This window comes from Pollicipes pollicipes, unplaced genomic scaffold, assembly GCF_011947565.3.
Source record: "Pollicipes pollicipes isolate AB1234 unplaced genomic scaffold, Ppol_2.1 Scaffold_7231;HRSCAF=8579_pilon_pilon_pilon, whole genome shotgun sequence".
NCBI lineage: Eukaryota > Metazoa > Arthropoda > Thecostraca > Pollicipedomorpha > Pollicipedidae > Pollicipes > Pollicipes pollicipes.
In genome coordinates, this window is record NW_023597034.1 from 19,837,639 (window position 1) to 19,851,721 (window position 14,083).

The 14,083-nt window shown below is 51.5% G+C and overlaps 1 protein-coding gene across 1 annotated transcript; it reads right to left on the bottom strand.

Moving 5' to 3' along the window:
• Nucleotides 1-1,630: 1,630 nt before the first annotated feature.
• Nucleotides 1,631-13,793, bottom strand: LOC119109695 (protein RER1). Its single transcript, XM_037233424.1, has 6 exons — nucleotides 13,660-13,793; nucleotides 12,330-12,418; nucleotides 11,600-11,704; nucleotides 10,943-11,045; nucleotides 4,228-4,442; nucleotides 1,631-2,274 (listed from the first exon to the last, which is right to left on the bottom strand). Exons 2-6 carry the CDS (start codon nucleotides 12,405-12,407, stop codon nucleotides 2,188-2,190), a joined length of 588 nt encoding a protein of 195 aa, XP_037089319.1. The 5' UTR covers nucleotides 12,408-12,418; nucleotides 13,660-13,793; the 3' UTR covers nucleotides 1,631-2,187.
• Between the last annotated feature and the right edge of the window lie 290 nt (nucleotides 13,794-14,083).

The window sequence follows — 14,083 nt, forward strand, 5'->3', positions numbered from 1 at the left end:
CGGGCCGCCCCCTAAAACATATGTTCTTTGGTCGTGTATAACTTCTCCTCGACAAAATGGACAGATTTTATGTGCACTGTTCTCTTTGGAATTAAGGGAGTACTCAGGTACCGGTTCGTCCGTGCATGACTTCGGCGTCTGAGTCGTCAAGGCCCCAGAACTAAATGAGTCGTAAGGCGCATGAAGTTCGGCGTCGCAGCAGGACTGGGGGCTGTACGGTCCGATTGTTTTAAAGTAATTTCTCCTGCATCTAAATTAAACTTCTGTATATTGGTCTGTGCCTACTCACATTATGTCTCATTTTGCATATAACGACTGATCTTAAGCATTCTGCATCATAGTTTATGACATGACTCTTTTACTGCATTACCAATCAGCTTATATTAGATTACAAGTCTGATTTCTGTAATAACTAGCACGTGAAGAAGCCATGTCGAACTTCTTGAACTATGTAGCATACAACGTCTTTTGTTACTGAAGCTTCCACAGCTTGCGCAACATTGCCTGAGAGTCATTTGACGCCCACTTTACTCGGAAGTCGCGTTCGCGGATGCCAATCTGAACGGCCGAGCGGCTATATTCTTCCTGACCTTGACGCCGCTTGGCTGGTGAAATGGCAGGATTTGGATGACCTTGCTATGGCGCCACGCATCCCAGGGCTGTAAACTGCACCGAATGATCTTCAAAATGGCCTCTTCAGCTCGAATTCCATGCAATGTGGAACAGCCTTTAAGCCAAACTGACCGTAGGTTTAGAGCACAGAATGCAAATATCTGTCACCAGGTGCTACAATCACATAAATAATTTGAATGAAGAACACAGCTTGTCCGATTGCCTAAACACACAAATGCAGCCTGCAATGAGGCTTTTGCAAGTGGATCCACACCTAAGCCGCGTTCCCCGTTGGCGGAGTACCTATCTGATCATCTACCCATGGCATCGCAGGTGCGTACGCAATTCACAAACGGCTATCTTCTAAACCGTAGGAACTGTCGTGGCGCACTTAACTGACCTCATAAGGTTAGAACTTGTGTACGGCGTTTGGTAATTGGGTACGCGGCCCTGACCGCCTTGCGGGCATCGCATAACTGACAATGAACGGTACCCGTGAGTACTGAAGCCAATAATGTTCGAAATTGGGTACAACGAAAACCCTTTTTTCGGTCAAGTGCACAGAAAGTTGTTGGAATCTGTACTCTCCTGTTTAACTTGAAGTGCTTCTTTCGCCACGAGTCGTGTCGCGGTGATCACAGCATGTATGGTACTCAGTAGTGTTAAGTTTTATCAAAGCACGGTCCCCAGTGGTGGCACTTTCATCATGACAGCACTGAAACTAGTCCAAAACCTAAGGTTAACGGAAAACGCCAAACTGGCGATCCAGTTTCCCGGCACTGGTTGTAGTTTAAGTCGGAACTTCCCGTTCGTCATAACTGAACTAAACATTCAACTCATACCAAAAATCTGGACAATGAGATCTGACAAAACGTTTTTTTTCTGACTACGAAAACTTTTATGCAGCCTCATGCCCTTCGCTTAACAGCCCGCTAATCGTCTGTACGCTAGGAAGTAAGCAGCGCGAAGACATGGTGCGGGACGACGGACCCATGCCTTTCCCTTCTATAGGTCGACGTTTCATAACCTCATATATTTTGCCGTATCCAGCAAAAATGGGTAAGTGTCACAAACAGTGCACCATCATCGCCATTGCGGTGGTCTACGAACATGTCCAACTTTCTTGCAACACAGCGGACGCTCCCTAACAACTAAAAAATGCCAACCTGACAGACGAGTCTACGTAAAAAACATATAAGTTATTGTTACCAGTCCTCGTGGACCGACCAATGCTCCCTTGCGAGTCCGACGACGTGAAAACAGACAACAAGTGGGTCCGATGGCCTGGTGGGAGACCCGGGTCGACCGTCTGGGTGCCGGCGGGGCGTGGCAGGACGCCGTCACCGCTCCCAGGCCGCGGCCCGGCTGCTCGCGAGGCTCCAGTCGCGTCCGGAGCAGCGGCACAGGGACGCTGCCGTCGCCAGCCGCGCGTGCGTCCATCACTGCAGCCGACACCGCAGCCGCGCCCGGCCCTGCCGTCGCTGTGGCGCGCCGCGCGCGAAGTGTTCGGACCCTGGCGCAGGCGCGGTCTGGCCGGCGGCGGGGCCGGAGCGGCCGCGTCACCCCGGACCACCATCAGACGGCGTCGGTCGGCGGCGCCACGTTGCTGGCGTACTTGGGCTTGCCCCAGGAGAACGGCAGGTAGTTGTACCGCAGCATGTGCTGCAGGCGGAGAGGGGGCGTCGTTATACCTCAGGTCGGTACAGGCGCGCCCACACGCACGCAAGTAAAAAGTAGGCGTAATGGCGTCACATGTAGTGTGAACGGGAGCGGATGCAAATGAGAAGGACCATAACGGTACAGATGAGGATAAATTACATACAATGTGGATAGGTATCACAGTATCTAATATCAGTTACACCCATACTGACTTTAAATACCAATTGACTGAACTTAAGAAAACACAAAGCCGACTTGCAGTCTAAAGCTTTGGGACTTCTGAGAACGCCACTACTCATGCTGACATCAAATGCATGTAAATCGGTAACATTTCTGGAGCGGCGTGGAACAAACGAGGTGATCACATAAGGGAGCGCTGTCTTTTGTTATTAAGTAACTGATGACAACAGCTGCACTAATGAGGCCAGACAAGTACCAATGAGACGACCAATATCAAAGAATTTCAGAAAGGCATTGAAAAACGCCTTCAAGAGGGCTTTCAGCGGGCGCAGGTCCACTGTTTTGCGCGTCACTTCGCAACAAATGCTGCTTGGAAATTGTCAAGCTATGAGTCCGGTTAGGTCTGTAAATCTTAATCAACGATATCCATATGGTTACAATAATTTACGGTTTACGCTGTAAAGCATCACACAAACGCGAAAAAATAAGTGCGTGTGGGCCACAAAGAACAGGATTTGACACATGTACAGTTTCCACGGCTCGATCTCTCGATGTAAGCCTTGTATTCGAGGTCGGTTTTGGACCCGGTGGCACGGGCCGCTCTCAGGCCCACCACCAATCATCTCTTGAGCAGCTATACGTCGAACCGTTTTTAGATCCGTCCACGGGCTATAGTGTGGGTACACCCGCCTTTCAGGCCTCCATCTGGCCAAACCGCTGGGATCTGATCTCAATCATCGCAAGCGACCAAAATCGGGCGAATCCATAGTTTGTGCGTGTTTTGAGCACGTGCACCTGTATGTACGTAACGACCTGATTAGCCCTAATCATAGCAATTTGACGTCGGAAATGGGCTGGTGGGTAGCCAAACGTAACCTTTAGCTATAACTACTTCCTGTCTCCTTTCAAAGGCTGCTGCTTTAGCTAACATGTAAAAAGTTTTTTTACTTCTTTCGCTCGTTTTTGTTTTTTGTTTCACTGCTTGTTAGATTGAAGTTCGACGACTCGTTCACTTTTAGTTTATGCGGCGTTAACGTCAGATTCTGTTGCCCCTAGCCGCGGCTAAAGCACCCCTGATCGCCTGACCTTGGGTGACGGCTAGAAAAAGTGGTGCTTTGCAATATATGGCACTCGGTACCCATATCTGCAGATCTTGATCTCACAACCCTGCCTGACAAAACAAAAGTGTCCAACAATTTACACAGCATAATTGTTTTTAACGAATTGCGCTTCGTGTTGCTAAGCACTTCATGATACTATGGCAAGTGGTAGTGCGGATGTTGGAAAACTTAGGACACGTCACACTTTTAGGAAGTGTGACGGTCGGACTGGACTGCTAAAGCTTAATGTTTCCATAGATAAATTGCGACTCACTTGGCCCCCAGCCTCGCCAGAAACAACATTTAGGTCTAAACAGCTTCCAATTACAGGATGAACATCCAAATACAAAATTTATCTATGTTGGAAACACTTGTTTCTCTACATAACCGACACATTTCACAAAAAAGGACAGAAATACAAACAAAAGGAGCCTATTTGACTGGCATTCAAGAAAAAACGTATCGATACGAACAACACAACGTTTGATTTTCATAATGGAAATAATCGGACGGAGCTGAGCGGGTTGATGTACTGTACCAGTGCGCTGCCCTGGTTTCAAACTTAACCCTGCTACTCTAGGTTATTTCTGTGACGTTGGCCGTCTTGATGGGCTGCATCTAGAAAGCCCACATGAGCTGTCAAACATCCTGCACGCGACAAACATAATGCCCTTACCCTGATCTGGCGCTTCATGGTGATGCAGAATAGCGTTATGAAGTACATAACGAGGATGGGCCAAAACACAGGGATGTTGAAGAACTTGAAGAGGGTGCAGCAGTAGGCGATGGTGGTCGCCTTCATGACGCTGTGCCAGAACTTGAACTCGGGCAGACGCCGCTCGAACGGCCGAAACTCGTCGTTGGAGCGTGTCGGCAGCATCGGCTCATCGTCTGGTGGAGCGTTAAACGAATACTGGTGACGAAAACGGCATCGCCTCATCGTCTGGTGAAGTGCTGAACGAAATACTGGTGACGAAAACAGCATCGCCTCATCGTTTGGTGGAGCGTGAAACGAAATACTGGCGACGAAAACGGCATCGCCTCATCGTCTGGTGAAGTGCTGAACGAAATACCGGTGACGAAAACAGCATCGCCCCATCGTTTGGTGGAGCGTTAAACGAAATACTGGTGACGAAAACGGCATCGCCTCATCGTCTGGTGAAGTGCTGAACGAAATACTGGTGACGAAAACAGCATCGCCTCATCGTTTGGTGGAGCGTTAAACGAAATACTGGTGACGAAAACAGCTTCGCCTCATCGTCTAGTACGGCGATAAACGAAATACTGGTGTTGAAAACAGCATCGCCTCATCGTCTGGTGGAGCGTTAAACCAAATATTGGTGACGAAAACAGCGTCGCCTCATCGTCTGATGGAGCGTTAAACGGATGGGTGACGACACAAGGAACGTCAGCTGATGATCACGTGAGGTGTCAATCACAGGAACGGTGAGACAGGTAGCAACAGCTCATCTTCAGAGCAGCGCCAACCCCGTATGAACCCTGACATAAGTGACGTCGGTTTATGGCTTGGTGCAGTCACCCAGACGTAAACAAAGGCACCCTCTGCATGTCAAATTGGAACCTTTAAAGAAAAGCAAGAAATCTCGACATAGTTTCGGTAATCATGGAAAGATCAATCGCCATGACTCCCGATATATCACTGTAAGAGAACGTAGTATGTATTCGCCTGGACTCGTCCAAAAACCGACTCGCACCTGCGAGCGTCGGGTCCCCGCCGCCGCCTCAGCGGCTGACCCTTGACCCCCGGCGAATCGGGAGACCCGCGGTCACGTGATGCCCCCCCCCCCCGCATCCAGTCAGATGTAGAGCTCGGAAGATAGCGAGGGTGAGGGCGCACACCCCGCACAATCACACCACACCTCCATCTGATTGTAAGCAATCATGCCGCTCTACCAATCTACACACACTCGTAATCGTCAATGAGATCGGTGGGGACACTGAAGCCATACAACTCGACCGGTTGCTGGCGAGCGCGACCGCTCCTCCTCGGTTCTGCGGCTCTCTCTCTCTCTCTCTCTCCTTGTGGAGGATCCGGCCGAGGCGGTGGTAGCGCCGCACCGTTGCTGGACACGAACGAGTCATCTTTGCGCACAACGCACTCATCCAATTCATGCTCATCACAGCACAATGACTGAGAATTCGTACTGGCGCTTGACACTTCATCGCGATCGCTCCAAGATAGCGATGGGCGCTCAGCGGGGTCCACAACCAACGGGGTTGATGGCACGGCAGGCGGATCTGAACCGCCCCCTCCCCCGTGTACTCATGATTCGACACAATGTTTTGTCATCGGCAGCGTGCCTGTGTCGTCCCCAAACTCCTCACCCGCGCCGAGAATTCGGCTACCGTCTGAGCCTTTCTGCGGGTTCCGCCGGCGCAGGCACCGCACGTGCCAGGGCGTGCCGTCGACCTCAACCACCTGGTCCGATACGACCCGCGTAACTACGCCCTGGCGCGACACATCGGTGCACCGCGTGGCGGGCCTCCGGCGCCACATCCACACCGCATCGCCGACGCAAAACGATGATGAGACGGGTTCCTGCATCAGCGGCGGTGCGGGCTCGGCAGCGCGCTGATCGGTCGGCAGGTCGGCACGGGCTGCGCGGAATACCTGCCGCCATCGGCAGGCTCAGCGAGTTGGCACTGTCCCGCGGAGTCGCATTGTACCGATGCACCGCTTCACTGACGGAGCGCCGTTGGCGGGCGACCATCATCTTTATAGTTCGGTGGTGGCGCTACACGGTTCCGTTGCCGCCGGCCTCGTGTGCCGCGCGAAACCGCAGCCGAACCCCCCACTTCGCGGCGAATGCAGCCATTCGCCGGCTCCGGAATTCAGTGGTATTGTCCAGCAGAAGCTCAGCCGGCGCGCCGCGTTCTAGGAACACTTGATGCAGATGATCCGTCACTTCTGCCGCGTCAGACCGTCGCAGTGCGCTCCAAATGCTGTACCGGGACGGTCAGCAGTCTACGATCGTGAGGTAGAGGCGGCCTTGGCAATGGGTCACGTCGACCGCGAGTCGGGTCCATGTTGTCGGGACGCCGAGTGAGCCGGACAGCCAGCGGGTCGGCGCCGGGTCAATCGAACGGCACACATCGCACTGGCTGACGACGGCTCGCACGTCGGCCCGTGCGACGTGTCCGCCGAGGTCCCGTCTGGTGTACCACAGGGACCGGCGGATCCCCTGGTGGCCCGTCCATTCGTGTATGCTTAATCCGGGCACGAACGTCGCTTGCCGTGGGTTGGTGAGCGGCTTCTTAGTCCGCCGGGGGCGCCGCGACTTCTTCCGGTCCGATAGTCGCGGAGACCGAAGCCGCATCTCGCGGGGGTGCTGGGAAACATTTTGGCGCGGCGGCTGCTGCGGCTGAAGTCGCATTTCGAAGCTCTGCTTGCGGCCAGGTCTGGGGAACTCGTGTGAGCGCGTCGGCAGGATTGTCTTGTGACCCCACCAGCTGGACGATCACAGAGAGATGGAACTCGTCGACCAACTGTCGCATGAGGCCAATTCTGCGTCTGATCAGTATCTCCCCCGCGCCTTTGTTCTGAGACGAGAGCGTCCGCTCAAGGCGTCACTCAAACACTTGAACACTGTTGCCGAGTCCGTGCGTAAGCTGAAGCGCTTAACGCCCCATGCCAGGGCCATGTTCACGCCACTCATCGCCGCGTCCAACTCGGCCATGTTGATGTGGTCCGCCGCCTTGGACTCTGGCCGGAGCCACGCGGCATCCTCGAGAACGCCGCCCTCCGTATCCTCCAGGACTACCCCGTTCGCGATGGCGCTCGCGTCAGTCCACACCACGAGCTCCCGGCCGACCATTCGCCACGGCCCACGAGCAGGGTCAGCTGCCCTCACCCGCGTTGTGACTTCCTGGATATGCGCGCGCAACGCATCATCCGACACCGGGTCGTCCCACTCGATCGTCAGGCCGTTCACTCGCCTCTTTAGCCGGCAGCTGCTGGTCGCAACCATCTCGCCACTGGGAGGTGCGCCACCAACTGCCCGCACCACGCAAACACTGCACGCCGGGTGAGCTCGGTCCGCGGTGGAGGCACCTCATTGTCTCGACACCATGGCAGCCCATCATCCCGAGTCTCGACTCGAAGGTCAAGCATTCGCGCTCCGTCCGCGACGCGCTCCGGCGACTTGAAGGCCAGCCCGTACCTCGCAAAGTGCTCCACCACCTTGTCGGCGCTGACCACGTCCTCGTCGACGAGCAGGTCGTCCACATAGGCGAGCACTCCCCGGCTGATCGCCTCGTTCCAACGCAGCGCCGCCTGAACAACGGCCTCCATAATCAACGGCGCCACGTTGAGGCCGAATCCGAGCCGCGTGAGGCTGTAGGTGCAGCTCTTGACCTGCACCGTCTGATACGGCCACAGCCGGTGCTCCAGACGCAGCTGCAAGTACGCTTTTCACAGGTCGACCGTGGCCAACCGGGCACCATGTTGGCGCCAGCGGCGCAACTGCTCGGCGCACACGTCGGCATCCGCGGTGTGCGCGGTCACATGCCGGTTGAGTTCGGGGTAGTCCAACACCGGCCTGATCTTTCCCTTGTGCGGCTGTTGAACTGCCATCAAGGGAATCAGGCCCCGAGCGGGCCCGTCCTCTTGCTCGTCATAGGGCCGGAGCCATCCGTTCGCCACCCACTCAGCCAACTCGCGCTCGTAGGCCTCTCGTGCTTCAGCCGGCACAGCGTACTCACTCACGGTGTTCCGCAGACATTCGGGACAACGTCCGTGCGCCCACTTCCACGCCACATTCCAGTGAGCTGGTCCGCCAGTGCCACGACTGGCGGAGCGCGCGCGACTGCTCGGGGGACTGCGCTAGCGCTAACGCAGCCCCTGCCCATTTGGGCACGCCGCTGCCAGGTGACCCGCCTGTCCGCAGGTCCACCACTTCCGGAAGGGTCGCCTTGCCGGTTGCGCCCGTGGGTCCCTCGTTCTTCGTGCGCTCCAGCCGCTGCTGCTGCCGCACCGGCACGTTCGTCGCTCAGCACTGCCCGGACTCACACCAGGATGCTTGCCAGACTCAAAGCCTCCGCTTGGGATCCAGCGCAGTCTTCCGCACCTCGTCGGGCAGGCCGGCGACAAAAGCGCACGTGAGCACGTTTTCCGGAGCCCCACCGCACAGAGCTGCGAGACGCCGTAGGTCCGTCAGTCAACACGTCAGGCGACTCACCAGGCAGCAGCCGTTGGCTGGTGTATGCGTCGTACGCGGCAAACCGATCCATCGCAAAGGCGTCATAGAGAGCGTCACGCACGGCGTCACTCGACGCACGCGCCTCCTCCGGCATCTGCAGCCAGACGGCAAACGCGCCACCCGCGAGTCGCCCCGGCAGAATGCTGGGCAAGTCTGCTCCACAATGACGGCAGAGCACGGCCGCCCTCGTGAACCACTCTACGACGTCGGCCGTGCCATCGTAAACGGGAATGAGTCGCGCGTCGAATGGGCTTCCACCAGTCACCGCGACCCCTCTGTCAACTCCGGCCGCAGTAGTCGACATCACTGGCGCCGGGACACTCGCAGCAGCCGTTGTCACAGCGTCGCCACAGGCCGCGGCGGTTAAGGCGTGATCGCCGAAATATCTTGTAGGTGAACGTAGCGTGTATCCGCCCGGACTCGCCCAAAAACCGACTCGCATCTGCGAGCGTCGGGTCCCTCCTGCCACCGCCCCAGCGGCCGGCCCCCGACTCCCGGCGAATCGGGAGACCCGCGGTCACGTGACGCCCCCAGGCATCCAGTCAGATACAGAGCTCGGAAGACAGCGAGGGCGCGGGCGCACACCCCGCACAATCACACCACAATCACAACAGGAGGAAAATAGTGCAGACAGACAGAAAAGACAAAAATAGTGCAGTGTAGTGAAAAATAGTATTTAAAGAACATCTTCGGTGAGTTTCTTTTTATTCCGAAAGTAAAACACTTTACGAACTAGCACAGGTATAAATCACGCGTTTTTTGCAGAGCAAAAAATACCCATGTCGTCAAAAAAACGTCGTCTTTAAACGGTTGACCTGTTTTGGCACTACTATACGTCATTAAACTGTTGATTATTTGTAGTTCCCATAATAACAACCCGAGTCTCAGTTTTGTCCAACCGAAAATGATCCGCCTACCACCTACTTTAAGTCGCGTTGCTCGATACTGCCACTGCCACTCGCACCATTTATACCACCGCACGTGATACGATGGATCCCCCGCTAAAAAAAACAAAAACTTAAGGTCAGCTGGTTGCTGGACAAAGCAATGAACAATGGCATGCCTCACTGAGTGCATGCAAATTAAAATGTCCTGACAGAAATGACTGATCACAGTACCACATTCACTGAGTAGAGAAAATAGCTTTCGACAATTTAACTACTTTATGTAGGAGTAGTGAACCCCAGCTGGGAAATACAACTTGGTGGTTTACCGACTAAGAAATGAGCACTTGTATAATCCCATTCGGGTTTATCAATAGCAACAATGTACCCAAAGTCAGGCAAACAGCCGACCAAAACGCCCCGGGAGCTTACAGAGCACGCTCAGCATGGATGCTTCAGCAGTCTTCAGTCTTGCGCTTATCGCGCCGGCCACCGCCCCCGCACCCACACATAAACCTATTCAGCCAAGAATGTCCGAAAATGGCACTGCTGGTGATGCGAAAATTGGTGCAGTTGGACTCCTTTCCTACCCTCCTGCCCGCACGTGACGCATATGATGTTTGTTATTGGCGTCCTGCTCATTCTCACGCTATTTGATGCTTGTCATTTGTGCCCTGCTCATTCTCACGCCATTTGATGTTTGTTATTGGTGCCCTCCTCATTCTCACGCCATTTGCACGTAGGTTTAAGTTGTCAGTTTCACAGCTGTATTTGCCCTAAATACAGCTTTCGTTTGCATGAGAGCCAACCAGATGAAATATATTTGTCTTTGATATGTCATGTCCTCGATGTATAAATATATACTAGACTACCTGGATGCGCAATGCGTAAATTGCTTCAAGGGGTAGTCGACTAACTTAAAACACTAATGGGAGACCTTGATACAAGCACCCCACAAGCACAAACACACCGCACAAGTACCCTACACCACAAACACCAGATCAGCAGTCCGTTGGCGAACTGGATATTCCGATCGGGAAAAAGGTTTAGCGGGTGGCCACAGCGCCACGTCTCAATTTCCCCCGAAAATGACGGCGCCACGCCGGCTCAACTCAACCCCCACCCCCAATCACGTACACTGATAAAACTCGACTTTGTACAGGCCGTTAGCGCGTGCGTCGCAGGCCTGTCCCCTCGACTCCACAGCCGATGGATTACTGAGAGCACGCGCCTCGTCGCTGTCGATGGGAAGGGTCGCCTGAGGGCACATCATGAGAACACGACTTACCGTCATATGACATTTCTAAGCTTGGATCGATTTTCGGAGTCAGGAATGCTATAAGAAGATTAAGATGATATATCGCCAGGGCGTACGTTACAACATACCAGCCCTGAAACGAAAAATAATGCGTTATAAATTGTCAGCTGATGGTAAGTGGAGCCCGAAAAGGAAATTTCGCCGTTTTGGCATAAATTAAATTAGGTGGCATTTAAGGGTTGGGGAACACTGTATTTAAACATTGCAACGGCCAGGTAACTATGCTCAGAAGTGTGTTCAAACTATACCAAAAACATCCAACCATAAATACCTCGTCAAAGGCAAACTGGGATATCCGAAAAAGGACTACCTATCTTTTTGCTTAATTGCCTTTGTACCAACAAAAATACAGTATAGCAGCACATCTAAGCCTTTTAACATTACTGTCACCGAACACTTTCGAGATTGTGATGTATGCATGACTTTTAACCGAACATATTCCGGTCCCCATTAGAACCGACAACACCTGAAGCTGGCCGGAGGAGCAGCTGGCTAAAACGTGGCGTGCGCAAAACGCCACTGGAGGCGACGACAGACCAATAAATTATGCGATCTTGAGAGATTGGTAGTTTGAATAGTGGGTCTTAGCCACAACACCAGCTCACATATAGCACAGTCTCATCTCACCTGCATGTAAACAATGCGGCCCAAGAAAAGAACATTGAAGAGGCCTGCCAGGATCCATCGTCGTCGCACGTGAGGCGTTGCATCATCCAAGACCTTCTGATATCGCTGTTAAACAGATTGACATGTCATTGCCATGAAAACACCTTATGTGCCAAAGCCTAATATGACTTTTGGCACACTTCACATGGAAATTTGAAATACAATAGTGACCTGAGCTCAAAGGGAGAGGTGCATGACTTTTAGATCAATTTAGGTGCCCTGGCCTGATTTCCTTTGAAAACATCAGGGTTAGGCAGTTCCATACACAAGCATGACATTATTGAATTTAGCAGTGAATATAACATCACATTGCTTAGTTCATACTCTGCCCTTTCCCATGCTTCAAGTAGGCTGGAAGGGAAAACATACAATTTCAAGGGCCATAGCTGATATTCTTGGCAACTCAAAAGATGAGTCTCCATGAGCTATGTCAGCATTTTAAGCGCACTGATCTATATGCACTACCCACACTTTTTAAAGGCATCAGAACACAAAAACTAAAAATGGTATTGCAAGCATTAAAAAAAGAAAAGCAAAATCAGATCAGGCAACTGTCATGCTTACTTATGGGAGTGTAAAGGCAGCATTACAGCATGCCACAATGGGAAGGGGCCAACATTCTTTGAAAAAATACATAATTTTATATGTGCATAGCCTCAAATCAGAGTGCCAAGTCATTATAGTTGATTACCTGCCCAATGCTAGTGCATAGCTTGCTAACTGCACCAGGCTCACTGGCTGGTTCCTCTGTGACATCTTCTGGTTCCATCTTTCAGTTGCCTAAAATACACAACAATCCACATTTAATGCCATTGGAATTCACAGAACATTGCAGAACAGCTGCAATTGCATAAAAAAACTCATTAAAGGGACTTAACATACTTCAGTACACATATAAGCACATGATCAGAAGGCCTGACATCCCATTGGATCTTATTGGTTTTTACCAACCTACATCTTCTAGTTCCACACCTCCAAGTTAATCATGCACATTCTGATATCTTCACAAGCTAGTATGCATACAGTACACACACATAGTTGCTCTACATACAGTACTATTTTCAACCCACAAAATATTAATATCAAGCCTTTTCTGATGTGTATCTGTCTAATCCTGCATCTTTTTGTTACATTTTGGCAGTATTTATTTGCTAAAAGAAACTGCTCACAGCAGCTGATATCTTATGAATAAATATGTTGCAATGCACTGGCTGAATACAGCTTCACTTTTGCCCACATCAGTTGTTGGCATCACAACCTGGACTTTAGGGAATGTCAAATATCCTACTATTGGTGTGGGTTGAGCTTTTTGCACATGAAAGTTTTGTTCACAAATGCATTATCATTGATTATTCTGATAGTGCTAAATTATATTTTGACATTCATACTGTTACTTATATTGTTAAGAATTCTGGCATGACAGCATAAAAAACATGATACCTGTGCCAACAATGTTGCAAAACATGTAAGGGCAGTGCTAAGTTTTATAACATATTTATTGCTGACTGCTATGTTTACTTCCATGACTGGCAATAAGATGACCACCAAGGGCAAAACCTATATCATGGTAAGTGGTGACTAGGGTTGCCTACAAAAACAGCACTGGAATACCTTCCAGCCAGATGTGCCATCATCATTTCTCTGAGATTGAGGGGCAAAACTGAAATACACAAGTGACCTGACCTTTCAGCATTTATTTTCCATGGGAATACATACATTTATTTTATTGCTTGTTATGCACACTGCATTGTACAGGGGTTCACCAATACTCAAAGGCATTCATGGAGAACACACATTGTGCAGGTAAAATTGGAATGCAGTTAGGGAAAATGGGGGGAGCATGTATCTCCCACCTCCAGTGGTTACACCCATGCTGGTACACCAGATCAGATTTTTTCGCAGGGCATAGAGAGGGAGATTGATATTACATCTCTAATGGCATGCAAGTCCACGGTTTGTACCTTGGCGTTGACCACAAGCACGGACAGACATTCCTCAGGAAACACACTGACAATAGATACCTGTGGTTTTCCTCAACTCCGCAGCGTGGCTACGTGAGTTGTCACGTCAAGCCTGACTCAACAACCGGAAGGGCTGTTCACATTACGAGGAAATACCAGAACAGCCGACCCACGCTCTTGGAGTAGGGCATATGCTGTAGTTATAGCGTCTGTTTCGCTTGTCTTGATAGCGCCATCTACGTAACAGTATTGATCTGGTAGCTTTCTTTGACATTTTATTGGAAGTTAAAATGGTAAAGGAAAACTAGGGCTGCGAGCCAGGCATGGGTTAATTAATAAGCAGTAGCACCAAAAACGGATTAATAGCTCCGGGGCCGTCGATACATTGCGCTCACAGTTTGGTCATTTTTCATCTCCTCTTGTTTATGCACTGTTTAGGCTGGGCGACCCAATAGTTTCGCTTTGTTAAGCGCACTCGGATGGG

Excerpts from the sequence above, each read along its gene's own strand:
- LOC119109695 (XM_037233424.1), bottom strand. The coding sequence starts at position 12,407 with ATGGAACCAGAAGATGTCACAGAGGAACCAGCCAGTGAGCCTGGTGCA. Across the intron at positions 11,046-11,599 it reads GCCGCATTGTTTACATGCAG|GGCTGGTATGTTGTAACGTA; the intron begins GTGAGATGAGAC and ends TTTTCGTTTCAG. Across the intron at positions 4,443-10,942 it reads CTTAGAAATGTCATATGACG|ACGATGAGCCGATGCTGCCG; the intron begins GTAAGTCGTGTT and ends ACGCTCCACCAG.